The sequence below is a fragment of the Notechis scutatus genome, chromosome 3 (genome assembly GCF_049901735.1).
Source record: "Notechis scutatus isolate UNSWTSFEM ecotype Mainland chromosome 3, rNotScu1.2, whole genome shotgun sequence".
NCBI lineage: Eukaryota > Metazoa > Chordata > Lepidosauria > Squamata > Elapidae > Notechis > Notechis scutatus.
In genome coordinates this window covers 88,729,358-88,749,554 of record NC_142011.1, presented here as the reverse complement: position 1 = coordinate 88,749,554, position 20,197 = coordinate 88,729,358, and the positions used below count along the sequence as shown (strand labels likewise).

The window sequence follows — 20,197 nt, the reverse complement described above, 5'->3', positions numbered from 1 at the left end:
CCACATCAAAGGATGGCACATAGCCTACCACTTGATAAAGGCCTGAGCTAAGCACCTCATCCACCCTTTGAGGCCCAGCCAGATGATAATAAAAATATCCAGGGATTTCAGGTTCTCTCTATCCTCACCTCAGATGGGAATCTGGCAACTGCTATTGACAAAACTGGTAGAAGGTGGAATACAAAATAAATAAAATAAAAATAAAATTTACAAACAAATTCACTGTATATTATTAGATACTTAGATACTTAGGTGCATAGATAGGCTTTAAGATAATCAGACAGAATTACAAATATAGTTGAAGAAAATTGGCCTTTGCCAATTTTGCTGGATGCATCACATGCTAGACCTGCCCCTGTCCGGTTTAGTGAAGGGGGGCAAAGTCCCAATATGTCATGTGATGACGCCATGATGCCATGGGTTTGACACCCCTGACTTACACTTCACGGTGCTTATTTACAGCCCTCTTTAAGCGGTTTGCAGAATCAGCATTCTGCCCCCAACAATCTGGGTCCTCATTTTACCAACCTCAGAAGGATGGAAGGCTGAGTCAACCTTGAGCTGGTGGGACTTGGACTGCCAAACTGCAGGCAGCCGGCAGTCTGCAGAAGTAGCCTGCAGTACTGCATTCTAACCACTGCGCCACCACCAACATAATGCCCTAGAAATCATTCATAGTTTTAGGACTGAGAGTCATGAACAATCTGAAGAAAATTCACCACAATTAAAAAGTACTAGTTACCATTTTATTACTAGGTTGGATTATCTTGATAAATAAACATGTTTTTAATTTTAATCAGCTTCTGCATTTTATGTCTATTTGATTTTGTAATTAAATGATGTGGGGTCTCCTGCTTGGGTGCGGGGGGTTGGACTGGATGACCTACAAGGACCCCTCCAACTCTGTTAATTACAGTATCCATCAAAACTGCAAAAAAGCGGAGAGAAAAACTGCTATAGCTATTATGGTTGTTGGTGCTGCTCTGGGGGCCATTTTACACGTAGAGCTAAATGCCTCACCTATCATTATAGGGCCTTCTGCTAGATATTAAGAAGACTGGGCTGAAGTGGGAAAGCTTTTCCTTACCCAAGTCTTAGTTTTACTCATGAACAGAATGAAAATCTACCAATTATGCTAAGCCATGTAACATATACAGGTAGCCCTCAACTTCATTTAGTGACCAAAGTTACAATGGCATTGAAAAAAGTAACTTATGATCATTTTTCACATCCCCATTGACACATGGATCAAAATTCAGATGCTTGGCAACTGACTCATCTTTATGACAGCTGCTGTGTCCTGGGGTCATGTGAGCACCTTTTTGTGATCTCCTGGCAAGCAAAGTCAATGGGGAAACCAGATTCGCTTAAAAACCGTATCACTAACCTGACAACTGCAGTGATTCACTTACTAACCATGGAAAGAAAAATTGTAAAATGAGGCAAAACTCAACAACTTAATAAATGTTTCATTCAGCAACAGAAATTTTGGGCCCAATTGTGGTCGTAAGTCGAGGACTACCTGTAACTGAATATATACATTAAATCATAAAGCATGCCTCAGAACAAGGGTCTTCAAACTTGGCAAGTTTAAGACTTGTGGATTTCAACTCCTAGAATTCCTGAGCTAACATGACTGGAGGAGGAATTCTGGGAGTTGAAGTCCACAAGTCTTAAAGTGGACTTAGCCTAAAGTATAAAACTAGTTTCTATATCATCCTTCTTCTCTATGACTCTTCCTGAAGTGCAGACCTCCAAGGGCATGTTAGCTGTGAGTGCTAAGGGACCCACATTGGAGACCCTGTTCCATACTGCCAATTTTCATCTTTTTTTTTCCTTTTTAAAAGCAAGCACAAAGTTTATCTACAGGAAGGAGGAGGAGATCTGAAACCAGAGTGGAGACAATTGAAAAGCAGGTAATGAAAGCCCACTCCATGTAGGAAATTTCATAAGCTGTGCTATAGCAGCAGCACACTTTTATTTTCAAACGTCTTTCTGGAGAAAGTGCCAAAATCTTGAAGTCTTTTCTTTCACTCAACACTTTCCCACCGTTGTGGGAACTATTTCTCATTAACAACCAAATTGTTTTCAGATGCTCGGCTATAAGATGTTTCCTTAGAAACCGTTTGGTAAAAGGCTGTGGCTTTCTTCCATAGAAAATCTCAAGCAGTGAAAAGGCAGATTTTCTGGCATAAATCAAATCCAATTTCCAGGGTTCACTAAACCTTTTCTCCTCAGAATAATGTTTTGTGACTAGATCTGAACAGTTAATAGTTCACGAAGGATTGCTGGTGTGAACCAGTTTAAAATTATTTCCACTCTATTTCTTTTGTTACAACTGAAATGACTTTTCAGGACTTCCTACAGTATACCTGGTTAGATCTTCAGTCTCTTTAATTTTCTTTTAGTTCCCTAGAGAGAAAATTGAAAAGGTGTGTTTGTATACAGTTTCTTAACAATGAGATGAATAAAACAGGATTATACTTTTCAAGCAATTAATTTATTTCACAGATCTATAAAACTGTAAATTACCTTTCTACTTTGGTGCGGCAGTTAAGACACCAGGATAGATACATTATAATACATTATAATAATACATTAGAAACCTACCTAAACTGTGATAAGTTATGATTTATCAGAACAAAATTGTTTCATACCCTTTAGTTTAAAGATGGCTTATTTTAATATAGAAGAATTTAATTAAATTCTGTCTTGGGATAAATGATGTATCAAAAATGGAAACAAAAGCTTCGGATCTCATCATAGCTCCACAGAGGGGCAATGTGTAAACTTAAGATTTCTTGGTACTGTAATGTCATAATTTATTGTCACTTTTTATCTGAGTAGCTGCACAAATATACACAACTACAATGCCTGAGACAAAAACAAGGACAAGAGTAATCAAGATAAAACTAAATTCCAAGATGGAAACTAAATTCCTTTCCAATGATTATTCACCTTCTTGAATACTGACTTTCTCCTCCTTCTCTTCCTGTCAATATATTCATTCTGGCCTATAGAACTTAATCAGATTTGGTAAGAGCCCTATTGTGTCTGTGAAATTGCCAAGCCAAACTAAAATTACGAGGCTGTCCTACTTCAGCCCAGAAATGTATAAGCTTGCGATGGTGGCAAAAATATGTAGCTCGGTTGTAGGATGAGGGTAGAGATTTGTTCTCTGACTTTGTGCGTTGGTTTCCAAATGTTTTGTTACCAGGCTAAGTTACATCCACGGAAGATGTTACCTAGCCTGGTAATGAAACATTCAGAAACTAACCCAAAATTTCAGAATACGAACCTCCAACTTCATGTACAAGTTTCTTAGTTCCTGGGTAATGTGGAAGAGTATCAGCTGAGATGCCAATTAATTATGCTTGCTTTGTCATTTTTGTAGACAGAACACAATTGTATATGAAAGTCTCTATCTTCTTAGGATGGATTAAATAAATAACACCGTAATCCTATGCACAGTTATATCAGATATAAATTTCCATCGGCACTTATTCTGTATTAAACAAGTATGCTTCTAATATGCTAAAATAAGCACGACATCTGTGTAATCTCACATACTAATCTTCTTTTGTCTTCAAGACTGTAAGACAAAACAGACCACATCTCGTGTTCAGAAGCTGGAATCTCACTGATAAAAGGCATCCTGCAGCCTTTGTGTACATTCATTTTCTTCCATACCATACCAACAAGCAAGAACGAAGCAGTAGAGAACTGTTCCTCTAATTCTTCACAGTAGTTCATACATATGCATTAATTGCAAAAGGAAGTTTTTAAATCCAGAACTCTGCACGGTTGCTTCTGTTGACAAGACATATCAAAAACTCCCAAGGGAAGCACTAAATCAGCATTTCTCCTCCCCCTCAATTCAGCTGAAGATGCTATGGCTACAACCCAATTTGTAGTCTCACATGATGCAGCCATTCAGCTCTTCCAGATTTTGCCAAGATCCTGGCAAAGAAAAGCAATTTTGAATTACAATTGTGATAAACTTATGCTAAAAGAAAGTACCACTGGCAATCTTTGATGAATTTAAGAAATACTGTACAAATACAAGCCTGTCACATTGCTTAGAGCAGTTCACAACCACAAAATCAGGAGTCTCTCAAGTTCAGAACAAGCAGAGGTTAAATTACAGAATCTTGGAAACTTGCTCTCTACATCTTGAGCTTCATTTATTCATTTATGAGCATATTAAGGCAAGATTTCCCTTTTTCTCTATTGCCTTTGATCTATTTTCTAATCGAATCTTTGTTTAATAGGATGTTAATTGTTTGATACTACAATTAACATCCTCCCTATTAAACAAAGATTTGATTAGAAAATAGATCAAAGGCAATAGAGAAAAAGAGAAATCTTTGTTTTCGTTATGCAATATGTTGGAACTTTCATTTCACAGGACGTCAATGATTTTGCTTCCCAAACACTTTTGGCTGTATCTTACAGATTTTTGGCTGCTAATCACGAAAATAACCTGTTATTTAACCTATCACGTAACATTTATAGAAATCTGTTTTTACCCAATGGCAATGTATGCCCATCAGTAGCTGTTGGCTAAGGCTGCACCCATGAAAGAAACATTCATGGAATAAGAGAACATGAATTCCAAACAATAAAGATTATCCACCTCCTTGATTGTCAAAATATATCAATACTTTATGCAATTTGCTACAGTGTAATATGCACTATTGTGTACCCAAATTAAACTCTACTGCATTCCACTGCTATTGGCAGATTGCAGGTTCAATTTCCTATCCTGAATTCTTCAAAGGTAATTAAAAATAGACATATATTCTATACATAGAGTAACTTCGTGGGAAAAGTCAATCTCTAAAATCTCTTATACATTTTAACAGATGGCATTTAACTATTATTCTCACAATAACCCAGTGAAGGGGGTTAGTTTGGATGTCTCACAGTGCATCAAGTCTAAGAAGAATGGACGCCTGAGCAGAATTCAAAATTGTGACTGGTTCACATTATTATGCTGTAAAATGAATTATTGGGTGTGCCTTAGTTCATTATAGATACCTGGCTAACTGTAGATTATTCAATAAATTATCAGTGGTTAGTGGCTTCGTGCAAGGTCCAAAATCTGCCCATGTCAAATTATGCTAGTTCTCTGACATGGATATACTATTACACTGGCCTATCCAACTTAAAATTATGGCAATTTCCTGAATGTTATGGCAGCAGAAAAGGTCAATAGAATTTAACAAGAAGTTTCTTCCCCCCCAAAACCCCCCACTGAACTGTAGAAAAGCACCTACATTACCAAAGCCTAGCATGAATACCTATAATGCACACAAAGTTCCAGTACTGTTACATGGCAAACTTTTCTGCTATTACTTGTTTCTCTTCCACAGGCTTCCTTTTTATAAAAAGTTCACACAAATACCTTGCTAAACAATTTTTTGTCATGCCACAATACATCTCTGCTACATCTCTGTCTTCAACTTTCAACAAGAATGGTTGCACGAAATGGCTTCTAAAGACATTACTCAGCTAATAAAGCTTCTCTAGTCCACAGGTGTTTCCAACTACTCTTGGATTTTTTGTTAAAATGAAATGTTTAAAAAGAATTTATTCAAAATCACAGAAGAGTTAAGAAAGACTAACTAGGAAATGACAGTTTCTCGCTTTGTTAAAATGAAGTAAAATGTGGAACAATATGTGGTTCCCTTTCAATAATTTTTAAATTAAACTAGGACTTTCTGAGGTTTCCTCCATCCCTTTCACTGAACTTGGTAAATCTTTACATTCATTGCAGACAAAGACTACTTGAGAATGAACATCCTCAAAAATGTATTGCTCAAAATGAACAATCTTCCTAAATTGAGGTCAAGCATGGAAACAATGTAAAGTGTGTATCTGCATTTCCCATAAAAACACAAGTAACTGTCAACATATTTCCTTCTTTTTATCAAAAGGAGGATGCTAATCTCTGAAAACCAACCTCAAAAAACACCATCTGTTTATTCTGTTTTATTCTGATTAACAGATTTTTTTCCTACAGACACTCAACAGGCACAAAATATTACGGCTTGGAGTTGAAATGAGAAGTCCTTGGTGCTCTCTAGGTAAAATCATCAGTGCTAGTACAAGGAAATAACATTTGCTTCGCAGCGCCATCGATAAGAAGCAGTTTTTCCATGCTTCAAGATGAAATACACCCAAGTGTGTGTAGGACCATTACCTCTTATACACTTGCCACTTTTTCAAACAGAGCCAATATCCCTACTCTGTCAGTTATTGCTTTCTCTTGACAAAGTTGAGAGGGTAATGTGAGATAAGCCGAGGCAGGAGAGTATCATTTGCAATGCTCCAGAATGGCCTTGTCTTTTTCTTGAAGTTCTCACTTACACTCCGTTTGTCTCATCCATTCTTGATGAAGCATTTCTAAGACTTCAACCTCTTGTTTGGGTCACTTTGGTGAAACATGGTCATCTAGTGGGTCTTAGGAAGTGTGACTTCTCCATCATGATGTCTACCTTATGAAACATTATGTCTACCTTATGAAACATGAGGCGCAGTGGTTAGAGTGCAGTATTCAGGCTACTTCTGCTGACTGCCAGCTGCCTGCAATTTGGCAGTTTGAATCTTACCAGGCTCAGGTTTGACTCAGCCTTCCATCCTTCCGAGGTGGGTAAAATGAGGACCCAAATTGTTGGGGCAATATGCTGATTCTGTAAACCACTTAGAAAGGACTGTAAAGCACTATAAAGTGGTATATGAGTCTAAGTGCTATTGCTATTGCTATGAAGATAAGGACCCAAATCTGTTGACCTTCATTCCTTTTCTCTAAGGACCGTAGAAAAGAATCGTTTTATTTCCACCTACCTTTCAAATTTCAGAGATGAAGCTTTTGGCAATGGCATATGCGTTATCTTCTTGAAGCTTCAGTCCTCCCAAAAATCAAAAAGTAACATTCATATAAAAAATAAACCCATAAATAAATAAACCAGGGCTTAGTGTCCTCTTGCTTCAGGAAGCAACGTACACCTCTGATGGAGAATTGCTATTAAGGAACCTTTGGTTGTGGAAGCTAGGGAAGCTAAGATTTCTACTCTCTTCAAATATAAACTCCTCCCCCATTGCTTTAACCACATTTTCTAGAATGTACTGCTAACAGGCTTTGCCAGAACTAAATCTTGTATCAGAGACAGTTTATTCTCAGGGAGACTGATGCTTCTTCTCACCATTCCAAAGAAACAATAAATAGCTAATTATTTTACATAGTTCTCCTCTAGTGAAAATGAGATCTTGGAAGCATTATTGAAAGTTAGTGTGACTGTATGGATAAATAAACAAAGATGATGGACCAGGGGCCTGTTTTTTCTTGGTTTTCCAATTTTTACTGGTTTTATTATTGTTGTGAGCTTTATTATTATTGTTATCCTTTCTGACAGGATTAGGCAGTCATCAAAACATTTAAATAAATAAATTCTTTGGCCAGGTCCAGTGATAATGTTGTATTTGGCAGCGATGAATAAGGATTCCAAAGCTGACAGGAAAAATCAGATCAGAAGCACAGAAGACAATGCCTCTCTATTAGAATAATGCATTTAATTTTTAAAAGATTAAAATAATGAAACATTCTGAAAATATGGTATGCTATATAAACACTAATTAGTATCACTTAAGCAAGGTAAGTGTTTTGATGCTTCCCAAGTTATATCAACAGTAAATTTAATATCTTGCCATCATAAGCATAAAACAAAAGTTTCTCTTTTCCTACAATATTTTTTTTTAGAGGTAGTAATTACTTTATTTTATATAGCAAAGAAAAAGACTGTTATTACAGAGCACAATATAGACAATCTAAATTTTCCTTAATACATAGACTATATTTACATGACATATCAAACCACAAACCAGCTAACTATATATAATCCTAGCATAGAATGCAAACTCAGTTTGTGGGGCCCATTTATGGTTCTCTGGGTGATTCAAATCCATAAATTTTTGTTGAAGAAATGTGATTAAATTAGCCAGCAGTACATGTGGTGTACAATCATGGACATAAGCTACTTAAATTCCCAACTACTATACCACCTTACTTATTGACGGAATAACGGAATGTATATTTTTATTATTTTGACAGAATGTAAGTTTTTATTATTTCAGCATGCTCAATATTAAAGGAACTGATTATCTGCTACACATAGGAAGGGCTTTCACATCTGCCATATCCTCAAGGTGAATAAATTTGCATTTCTTGCTCCTAGTTGACATACTAATGCTAACTATGAACAATTGTCCCCCACCCAAACAGCCATTCAAGAATTAAAGAATTTAAACCATTCTTAAATTTGTATCCAGTAGCAGACTAACTCAGAGATTTGTAAACTTTTCCATTCTGTGAATGAATAAAACATAAGATTTCTGTTAAGGTAGAGTGGGCAAGGTATAACATACCATTTACTAAAACACAAGTAACTTTCAACATAATTCCTTGACTTGAATGTTATTATTCTTTGGCTTCTTTCCCTAGCATCCCTCAAAAACTTCTGTTTTGAAAGGCTATTAATTTTAAATGATGGGGAAAATTCTGAACTTCTTTAACACATACACATTATAATAATCACTCCAAAGACTCAGAGTGCATTCCACACTAGAAGTCACTATCACTGCTGTGACCAGTAGATGATTATGACAGATATCTAGGCCCACTGGTTCATCCATCTCACTGTTAAGCTTTGCTCACTGTTTTGTCTGTGCAATCTGCCGTAGGTTTGCTCATCTATTATGGGAGTAGACTTTGACAGATTCCTGCTTTGTTTGTGCAAATCACTTATCCAGGCAAAGCAGTACTATTGTCAAAACCTGCTGTGTGCTTTTCTCCCCATTTTGGCCTTGAAGATCTGGGGCTGCTTGCACAGGCAAAGTAGGAGCAAGTTTTGGTATTTCTCCCACTTTGCTTCTACAAGCTCAATCAGTTTTTTAAAAATGCAATCTGTATCTAAGTTACTCTTGACTCCCACAGTCTGAGAATCCCTTCACTAAATTAAGCAAAGATTTACTTGGGAATAAATCTTATTGAATGTAATGGGACTTTGTTACAATGGATTACTTTTGACACCTATGAGAAGAGGATGTTTTAACTGTATGCAACATGCCTCCTTGGGAAATAGGTCACTATAATAATATAGCAAACAAACAATAAAAATATCTCCTCAAAACTTTGCAGAATGAAATCTCTTGAGAACATTTCATACTAATAAGTTAGAACTCCTTTCCAGAAGTCATAAAAAATTCAATGGAATCTTTTTAAAGGTTAAATATAAAATTGTAGCATATACTGTTAAAGTAATAAGAATTTCTTATTCAAATTTAAGAAAGAAGTTTTCATTTATAATTAATTTGTATCATGCCTTTATTATTCCTACGAAAAAGGAAGCAAACAATACTTTTCAGTCAACTACATTAGAAGTTCTCAACATACAATCGTAATGGAGACTTCCCATTAGAGTCATACATCATTACAGTCATAAAATGGGTCACATGATTTTACAATAATTTTTGCAGTAGTTATTAAGCAAATCTGGCAGTTGTAAGTGTGAACCCATTGTTCACTCAGTGCAATTTTGCTAAAATTGGAAGTGCCACTTTTCGGCAAAACCATTGTAAAACTCAGTCAAAGGATGCTACATATAGCTATAAATGTGACCATGTTGCCAAGAGCCTGATGTGCAGTCATGTGATCACAGGTGGGGAGGAGACTGTCAGATCTTCAGATCCAGGTCATAAGCCTCCTTTTTCAGGTACATCATAACTCCGACCTGTCACTGAGCAACTGGTCATAAGTTGAGGACCATCTGCAACTATAATTTACTTGTTTGGTTATTGTATAGAGATCACAAAGAGCACAAGCAACAAAGATAATTAGGGGACTAGAGGCTAAAACATATAAAGAATGGTTGCTGGAGTTGGGTATGTCTAGTTTAATGAAAAGAAGGACGAGGAATGACATGATAGCAGTGTTCTGATATCTCAGGGATTGCCACAAAGAAGAGGAAGTCAAGCTATTTTCCAAAGCACCTGAGGGCAGGACAAGAAGCAATGGATGGAAGCTAATAAAGGAGAAAAGCAACATGGAACTTAGGAGAAATTTCCTGAGAGAACAATTAATCAGTGGAACAACTTGCCTCCAGAAATTGTGAATGCTCCAACACTGGAGGTTTTTAAGAATAGATTGAACAACTATTTGTCTGAAATGATATATTATAGGGTTTCTTGCTTGAGCAGGGGGTTGGACTAAAAGACCTCCAAGGTTCCTTCTGTCTACTCTACTCTACTCTACTCTACTCTACTCTACTCTACTCTACTCTGCTTTCAGCAGAAAGGACAAGCTAGGGTTACTGTCTTTTAAGCAATACTTTCCAAAATGCATGCTACCAGAAATAAATTAAACTAAAGGTGGACAAGCTGAGGACTTTAGTATAAGACAGGAAATCTTCTTCAAACTATTAATTCAGATGCATTGGGAACTATCTGTTCTTCTGGCAACACCTGGACTGAGAGGGGGAAAAAAGCAATTTGAGATTACCTAAAAAGGAATGCATCTACCTATTACTAGCTTTGGCCTTACTTGTCACTAATGCTCAATTCCTAACAGATATCCAGTGCAGTATCTCTTAAAAATGTGGTCAAAGTTTCCCACTTGGGGTCTGCAAAACCAAAATTTGCCGGCTCATATTGAAAACAGAGGCTATGTTAAAATCACATCAAACAATCATGATACACGGTAGTGGCAAGAAATGTATCGATTTTAAACTCAAACATGGTAAATATCAATAAATAGAACTCATTCAAACAAAAGTTCCTTGGGATTGCTCTATAATTTTTAAAACTGGGAAGAGGTCTTGAGGGGAAAAAAAAGTTTAAGACACTGCAATCTAGAAGAATGCAATTAAAAAGAAAAATTAAGCACTCCAAAAAGCCAAAAATATTTACCTAAAGATGGAACATGTATAGCATATTTCTATAGCGCTGTTCTACAAATAGGCTCTTCTAATCAGCCTGCCCTAAAACAGAATTATGGTGCTCCTTACCTAAGTATAGTCTTGCCAGCTTGTTCAAAAACATCCAGTGCAAGCATAAGCTTAAATGGTCTTATAGGAAACTGCTAGTAGATTTCTAAATGAATCACATCTCTGAGCTTCCAGAGAGGAAGCTACCTGATTTAATGACTCTTGGCAGAAAAGTGCTGACCAAAAAGAAGACAATTGTTTTGACAGCGCAGTCTTACATATTACTCCAAAATCTTTCAATGAAAGAGGTTTATTCCAAGGTACAGAGTACAGAATCACGCCCCCCCCCTAGGATAAATATATTAATGTACACAGTGGCATAACAGCAATTGTATATTGTAAACCTGATTTCCCCATGTTCAGTACAACATAGGGGGCATGCATAAGCCAACCCAGTCCTACTGTTCCCATTTATTCGTACTCATTTATTATGTATATACCAGTTTATACTTATATGTGTATATGTTATGTTCATACTTATACTTGTTTTCTCATACACACTTGACAAACTAAACTAAATAAATAAAAATAAACAAACATCCTGCTTAATTTGGCTGGGTGGGAGCTCGATGTCACACATTACAGTGGACTTTTTACCCCTTCGTGTAGCAAGGAGGATGGAAATTGTAGTGCAGAGCACCTGGAGGAATGCGCAACGTTGCTTTACAGCGGGCAGGTGACAGGATGAACACTGCGGAGACATGAAGCTCAAAGGCAAGGAATAGGCGCATGCACTTGGGCGACCATCACGTTTCATCACATTTAGAACTGCTCTTCTCGTTTTCGCAGTCAGACGAGCGGGGGTGGAGGGGTGGGAATCCGTGCACTTACCCAGCCCCAATATGGGGATGTTTAAGCCATTAGAAAGGGGAACCGTCGGCACCCCCAATACTTTGCCCGACTCCCAGGTGCTCATCCTGTCCCTCAGAAGCAAAGAGACCATCCAGTCGCTCCCGTCATCACCTCTCCAGGCGGAAAGGCGGAAAGGCTCCAGCAAGAAGCCCACCGACAGAGCAAAGAGCCAGCCTCCTTACTGCCGTAAAATCGTCGCAAGCGGAGAGCAATCTTTTTACGGCACCGAAAGATCCCGGAAACGAAGGCGTAAGCATGGATGGGGAAAGAGGCGACCGCTAAGCTCGAAGGCAGGTGCAAGGCGGGGGAGGGAAAGGGCAGCGCTGCGCGGGACGGGGGTTCTACGGGTCTCGGCCAATAGGAAGGCGGGGGGCTTCCGATGACATGCTAAGCAGGCCCTCATTTGCATAGGTTAAAGAAGCTGAGTGTTCTTTACCTATGAATGAGGAGCCCCCAAAGGTGCTTTTTTTTCAAGAGGCAACGGGACTTTCTGTTTTCTCTCTGAAGACGTTTCGCTTCCTCATCCGAGAATCGGTAGCTTCTTGGATGAGAAGCGAAACGTCTTCAAAGAAAAACCAAAGAGGCCAATTGCCTCTTGAAGAAAAAAGAAAAAAAAGCACCTTTGGGACAACTACGACCTGGATGACTGAGAATCTCCATCTATATTTATGAATGAAGAGGTTAACTTCTGCAAAATTGAGCACACCTGTATTAGGGCGCAGGAGGGGGACTTGTGGAATTTCTCATCTAGAGGCCCCACGGTTTCCTGTGTCTTTTGTTTCTGTGAGGAGTCCTGGCTTGTTTACAGGCAGATACAGATATAGATAATCAGTTGGAAGGGAGCTTGTAGGTCATCTAGTCCAACCCCACCCCCGAAGCGGGAGACCCTACACCATTTTTGACAAATGGCAGTCCAATCTCTTCTTGAAGAGATTGGCATTGTTCTGCCAACTCCTCTGTGAAGTAGATAAAGAGAATGAGTGGCCAGGAGATAACATTCAATGAGTAACCTTGGTGGAATGTACTACCTTAGACCTGGATGGAGATTCCAGTTAGAAACAAGGTCTCTTGAATTCGATTGTCCTGACAAAGCCTTTGGTTTCCTTTTTCTCAGGAAACCCAATGACTATCAAGCAGTCATTGTATTACTGGATTTAGCTCCATTGGAAATTTGAATGAACTTGGTAACTGTTTTTTAATGTATAAGGTTAATCAGATACATCATTTGTACATTCAAACACTATACAATCACAATCGCTATTTTAATACTTGATTTTAACATATTTTGCTTATTATGCAGTTACAAATATGATTTATTATTGAAACCCATTTTATTTTTTACAAAAATTACAGGAACCCTTTAATTCTCCAGCTCATTTCATTGGGTGGAGAAAGGTACCTTGACTGAATTTCTGCATTTGGGATCTTGGTATGCAAAATATTGTGTGAACTCGGGCAATGTGTAAAACTTATAGTTTGGGTTGTTAATTAATTCACTTCATCAGGAATGAGGGTAATATGCAAATACAGCCTGTGCTTAATAGAGAGCAGGGGACCTTTGCAAACAAGGATGTCTTTGGAAATGAATCGGACTAGGTCAGTGTTTTATATGAAGGGTGATGTAGTTATGCTCCAGTCGTTTAATTCTTTAAAAATAAAATGATGCATGTGTCTGGAGGACAAAATCCAAAGTTGGAAACAAATATTATTCAACTGGAGCATTCCTCATTTTTAGAAACTTGTAAACTCCTAGAAGTTCATAAATATTACCAGTATGATGAATTATTGATAAATCATTTTTTGTTTTATAACAGTTTCTTATGGATAGAATTTACAAGTTAAAAGAAAACAATGTTCTAATAAGAGATTTCAGAATTAGATGAAACTGACAGCTGAGGGACTGCTGATTGGTTAAGACACCTGGCTTTGGAACAAAAAGTACATTCATTTTATATGAAAGCCCAAGGGCTTACTGAAAAAAAAGATAAACCTAAGAAAAGTTGATGATGTATTAAAAGGGGGAATGCATAGGATTAGGATTAGACTATAAAACTTTTAAGTCAGTTAAATAAATGCATGTGTAGAATTAACATTTTGCCTTTGGTAATGGCTAAAGGAACAGAAGAAAAGTGAAAATATGGTACAACATAATTCAAAAATTTTACAAGGAGCTGTCATTTTTTAGTTATTATTTAGATTTATATACTGCTACTTCTTCCAAACTAATGGCTGCTTACAACTGTTACAACCATACAATATAACATTTATGGCAAAATTAACCCAATTCTTGAACAATACAATACAAAATAAAATAACAGCAGCAACATAACAGCAGCAACAATTAACCAATTATTATTGTTCCATTTTTTTTTTAACCAGTGGTGAATAATCATTAGAAAAACATTTTCAATTTCTCCACATTAGCTTTACACTTATTAATGGCATAAAGTAATCAGTACATTGATAGATGTGTAGATAATCAGACATGTGAATAGTATTGATGAAATCGTTGAGCAATATCTCATGATTCATACTATTTTGGAATATTGAAATTTAATAACTATACACATGCAATTGTACTTTATATCTAAGTCTATTGGTTTTGTTTTTATAACTACAGAGCTGAAAAGTGATGCATTGTATTGTCAATATATTCCAAGAACTTTTCCAGTAATTTTTCCCCACTATATTTGAACTACAGGTAGTCCCTGACTTACAACCAGAATTGAGTGCAAAATTTGTGTTGCTAATTAAGACAGTTGTTAAGTGAATTTTGCCCCATTTTACAACCTCCCTTTCCACCATTAAGTGAATCACTGCAGTTATTAGCATGGTTGTTATTGAATCTGTTGACTTCGCTTGTCAGAAGATTGCAAAAGATGATCATAGGACCAGTGATGGGATTCAAAAAAAATTTACTACCGGTTCTGTGGGCGTGGCTTGGTGGGTGTGGTGTGGCTTGGTGGGCATGGCTAGGTGGGTGTGGCAGGGGAAAGATACTGTAAAATCTCCATTCCCACCCTACCCCACTAACCTGCTTTCCAGCTCCATTCTCCTGTGCAGGGCAACAAAAGAAGACCCAGCCGATCAGCTGGGATTCGGGAGGCAGAGAATAAATGGGGACGGGGCTAGTCAGAGGTGGTATTTGCCAGTTCTCCAAACTACTCAAAATTTCCGTTACTGGTTCTCCAGAACTGGTCAGAACCTGCTGAATACCACCTCTGCATATGACCCTGAAACACTGCAACAGTCATAAATATGAAACAATTGCCAAGCATCTTGGTTTTTAATCATGGGACCATGGGGATTGCAATGGTTATATGAAAAATAGTCATGTCACTTTTTTTCAGTGCTGTTGTAACTTTGAATGTCACTAAATGAACTGTTGTAACTTGAGGTCTACCTACTTCTCAAACTTCTATTACCTACCATTTAAGCTTTAATATTTGATTTTCATGGTATTTTTGTCTGTTTAATTGACAGGTGTAAAAATCCTCAGTACCAAAGCTTTTCTTGGTTTGCTCGTTTTTTAAAAAATGCTTTACTTGATTGGTCTTGGACTTGGAGATGCCAAAGATATTACAGTAAAAGGACTGGAAGTAATAAAGCAGTGTAGCAGAGTATATTTGGAAGCCTACACTTCTATCCTAACTGTTGGAAAAGAAGCACTGGTATGTGAATACACTGGTAGGCAGGGAGAAGTGTAAAATAATATCAGAGCAATGAAAACAGTATTCTGATCCCTAATCTGGTGTGAAATGTTCTACATAATATTGTATCTAGTTACTATATCTTGATTTAGTCCACACATAATGGGACTATCCCTGTGGAAGAAAGTTAGAATACAGGCACAAACAGTCAATGAATACAAAAGCTTTATAAATTACAGTTTGATTTGGTGATCGTATATGGACTTAAATAATTATGAGTCAAAGAGTTTGAATGTTTTAAAAGTTTGGCATCTGATTATTATGGCCCTTTAATGATGAAAGTATAAATTCTGACTAGTAAGAGAGAAACTTGGCATTGAAGTTGGGTGTCCAGTTTCCAAACCCGCCCCGTTTGTCTCCAACCCTTGGAAACATAATAGGGCCAATTATATCAGGGATCCCCAACCTTTTCGACGCCGCGCCCGGTTCCGACATCAGCTGGGCGCCGCGCCAGTGTACCGGCGTCAACTGGCGCCGCCATCTTTTATGACGAAACAGCGCTTCGGTGAGCGTCACGGGCGCTGTTCTCATAAAAATGCGGGCGCTAGCGCTTGGTGAGCTTTTTCGGGTAGAAATGGCTTTCTACCGGAAAAGCTCACCGAAGCGCTGGCGCCGCCATCTTTTATGACGAAACAGCGCTTCCGGTGAGCTTTCCAAAAAAGATGGCGGCGCCCAGCAACCAGCGACCCGGTAAGGCTTGTTCCGCGCCCGGTGCACGGTCCGCGGACCGGCGGTTGAGGGACCCCTGAATTATATGGTTTGTTAACAATAGTTCATGACTTAATATAAGAGGCAAGCCACCCATCTGTAATTTTTGCAATCCACCATTCTTTTAAATAAGCCATATAGCTGTGTGCTTGTAATACCCAAAACTCCCTGCAATTTTGCTACTACAATTGGTCAGTAGGTCACTGAATGCTTGGCAGTGTGATTTCTTCTGGAATTAAGATAACATAGCTTAAGTTTTCGAGTGGACTTAGTGCCTCTTAAACTGTGAAAGTAATTTGAAAATGGATTTGAAAATTGAACATTTCAATATCCCCAGTCCAGAAAGACATGAAAAAGTCACGCCCATTTGCTATCCACATTGGTTGAAAATAATATTTAAAAAGAATGTGTGCCCATCCCCCCATACTCAACCACCCAAAAATTGTGTGCCCCAATACTTGGGACAGTTTCTTAAGCATCCACATTATCTCATCCTAACCTGTTTTGTAGATAGCTGTGACAGTATCAATAGTGCCAATTTTTTTTGTATGTCACCTTCGGGTTTAGAACAAATAAACTACATATATAACCTTTTTCTTTTTCTAGGAAGATTTCTATGGTAAAGAGCTGATCCTTGCTGACAGAGATATCGTAGAGCAAGATGCTGATAGTATCCTGAAAGATGCACATCTAATTGATGTGGCTTTTCTTGTAGTTGGCGATCCTTTTGGGTAAGATGAGAAAACTCCAGAAAAAAAATCCCATAACCTATGGTTTTAAATATATCTAATCTATAATTTGATTACACTGAAAAGAGTAAATTCCAATCTATCATGTTTGTTTTAGAATCTGTTCTGCAAGTTCCTGCCTAATTTTCATAGCACAATGTAAAAAAAGATGTTAAGACTCTAGAAAGAGTACAGAGAAGAGGAACAAAGATGACTAGGGGACCGGTGGCTAAAACATATAAAGAACCAATGCTGGAATTGGGTATGTCTAGTTTGATGAAAAGAAGGACTAGGGCTGACATGATAGCAGTGTTTCAATATCTGTGGGGTTGCTACAAAGAAGATTGGGTCAAACTATTCTCCAAAGCACCAGAGGGAAGGACAAGAAGCAATGGGTGGAAATTAATCAAGGAGAGAAGCAACTTAGAACTAAGGAGAAATTTCCTTGACAGTTAGAACAATTAACCAGTGGAACAACTTGCTTCTAGAAGTTGTAAATGCTCCAACACTGGAGTTTTTAAAGAAATTGGATAACCATTTGTCTGAAGTGGTGTAGGGTTTCCTTCCTAAGCAGGGGGGTTGGACTAGAAGACCTCCAAGATTCCCTTCCAATGCTGTCATTCTATTCTAAAAGGAATTCATGAAGAAGTGAAGAGAAATTATAGGAAAAGCACACTCCCAATTTCTTAGCCCTGATGCAATCTGGCCTTCCAAGATGACCACCTGTGTTGCATCTTTAAATAGGAATACAGATTAATTTGCATGATGTATTTTAATACCTTGCTCATCAGTGTGAGGTAAATTGATGGTCGATGTCTTGTCTCCTTTTTAAAAAACAGTGCTTTTTGCACAGGCTATTCCTTACTGGTTTCTCAAGACATTCAGCAAGGCTTGTTCAGAGTATTTGGTTAATTTTCATGTTACATCTACAACCCAGATGGTGGTTTTTAAACTTCATGCTGCAGTACACGTTGCACAATCTATCCATACTGTGGACATCTGGGTCATTACAAATCAGTTTAACTTATTAAGTGTTCTAGCTCCATTTTGAGTTGCACTCCTTCCTTTCCCCAGAACACTTTATTCTGCCCGAGCAAGTTGAGCCTCATCAATCTACAGTGTAGAAAGGAAAACAGCTTTTGTTTCCAGCTGGGGCTTTAAAATTAATATTGCCCTTTTGATGAGAATGTTGGGAAAATGTAATTGCCACGGATATCATCTGAGAGATCCCTGCTGGGAAAGAAATATATGCATATACATAAACAGGGATTGATGTACATCCTTAGCAACATGAAAGGGATATTTTCTTGCTTTCTTCCTTTTTAAACAAATGGCACTTACAGATGATACCAACCATGGAGAATTAATATAATTACTCTACTCGAAGCAGTGACATTATTAAAGGTGACTTATTTGAATCTTTGTGCTGGAACACAATGAAAAGAGCCCTGTTTGATCATCCAAATGTTTCCATATAAATCATGCAAACACTTCGCACCAAGATTATTTTCAAACTTCGTGGGTAAATCTCGGATTTTTAAATGTTTATAAGCCTTTGGTGGTCTGGCACTCTTGACAATTAAAGATTAATCTAGATAAAACTTATTAATCCAATAAAAAGAATCAGTATAGGACTTAAAGATCTGGGGAGTCTTCCTATCTGCACACAAATGTTAATTTAGTCCTGAAAGAATCTGCTCTGCTCTATTCATTGTGAATCTTAAGATATTCTTGGACTTGTGGGCCTACAAAGTAGGCAATGACAATGCAGTCTCGGTTAATCTTATCTATCAATGATGGATTTTCTGATTAATCATATGTTTATCTCCATAATAGAGTGCTGCAATTCCCTTTACTTGGGGTTGCCTCTGAATATTATGTTAGAAAACAAACAAGTATAATGTTTGGATTCTAATAGATCTAAAAGTCTGAAAAATGCAACTGGCAGTCTTGTTACAATTGCATTGGCTATCAGTTGCATTTTTAAGCCTGGCTCGGATGCTGATATTAAAATATTTTAATGATTTTAAAATTTATTCTGTTTGGAATGAAGTTGAGTAGAGCACGAAAGCTTAGCTCTGCTCTATTGTGGTTACTGTTTGTCCCAGTTCCCAATCAATTGTTTAATTAAACTTGGTTTTCCTAGCGTGAAAACTGTGACCTTTTTGATTCTTTAGAATGAATGCTAAGGGTAAAATTCCATTTCTATAAGCTACTTAAAGTCTTTCTGCTTTCTGCCTAGTTAATTTTATAATTACAACTATCCTTTGCTGTTCTGTAGCTATTATATTTGTCATATTACTAAAATCTGGTTACAAAAAATGATTAATTTTTATGTAGATGAGAACATGTACACCAACCCGAAATCTAAACAACTGGGTAACACATATATTATTCTGAGTGCAAACGATGCTATGTTATGCAATGTGTGGTCGCAGCAATCAAACAGAACCTCCCCACAAAAATGATAGAAGGTTTAGTCCGGACAAATCTTGGACGCACTTCAATGGGAATTAAGTATCAGTGCCAGAAAGTGAATTGCTTAATCACTCTTTTCAGCCAGATGCTCTTTCTTTTCCCTCTTTCTCTTACATCCAATAAGCAGCATTAAACTAAGATTCCTTGGGGATATGGGAGCAGCTGAAGCCATTGTTGTAGTTTGGCCATCTTATTAAATTCATTTCTACATTTGGTTGGGTAATACACTAAATGTGATTGATGCATGTTTGATTAGGAGCTTCTGCAGAGTTAGAACTCTGAGCAGTCAACAGCTCCAGGAACATCTCTCTATCAATGCCCAGTTTTGCATTCAAACACCTTAATTCTTGTTGGCCAAGTACTTGTACCCTACTCATCTTAGTATCCGAGTGGTAGGCCATATTAATTCTAATGAATAACTTTTTTTTCAGCAGTACATTTATCAGTGTTTATGGGGAGCTGCTGCTCTTTTAACTAAAGCCCCTGACAGCCTTAATTTGCATGTTTTCTGTACGCCTTACTGCACTTCTCTTAATTTCTTGCAATCTTTTGTTTTCTAAATCCCTCAGAAGAGATCTTTCTTTAAGCTAGATGTTTGCCTGGCACATGCAGTGGAAATCCAGCACTTGTGAGGGGCTACCATTCACTTTCCCTGAAATCTTCTTGAATAACAAATGTG

The 20,197-nt window shown here is 37.6% G+C and overlaps 2 protein-coding genes across 8 annotated transcripts in view; one reads left to right on the top strand and one right to left on the bottom strand.

The window, feature by feature from the left end:
• Window positions 1-12,006, bottom strand: part of LOC113414762 (putative oxidoreductase ZK1290.5) — a 74,274-nt gene extending 62,268 nt beyond the window's left edge. For all 4 annotated transcript variants that reach the window (XM_026671780.2, XM_026671779.2, XM_087960739.1 and 1 more), the window contains exon 1: window positions 11,874-12,006. In XM_026671780.2, coding sequence (XP_026527565.2) covers window positions 11,874-11,985 — 112 coding nt within the window. In that variant the 5' untranslated portion in view covers window positions 11,986-12,006. The remainder of the gene's footprint in view (window positions 1-11,873) is intronic.
• Window positions 11,974-20,197, top strand: part of DPH5 (diphthamide biosynthesis 5) — a 37,809-nt gene continuing 29,585 nt past the window's right edge. The window contains exons 1-4 of one of the 4 annotated variants that reach the window (XM_087960741.1): window positions 12,109-12,184; window positions 13,248-13,323; window positions 15,378-15,565; window positions 16,919-17,043. In XM_087960741.1, coding sequence (XP_087816867.1) covers window positions 15,431-15,565; window positions 16,919-17,043 — 260 coding nt within the window. In that variant the 5' untranslated portion in view covers window positions 12,109-12,184; window positions 13,248-13,323; window positions 15,378-15,430. Of the gene's footprint in view, window positions 12,189-13,247; window positions 13,324-15,377; window positions 15,566-16,918; window positions 17,044-20,197 lie in introns of all 4 variants that reach the window. The other 3 variants (XM_087960742.1, XM_026671792.2, XM_087960740.1) reach the window with 3 other exon arrangements.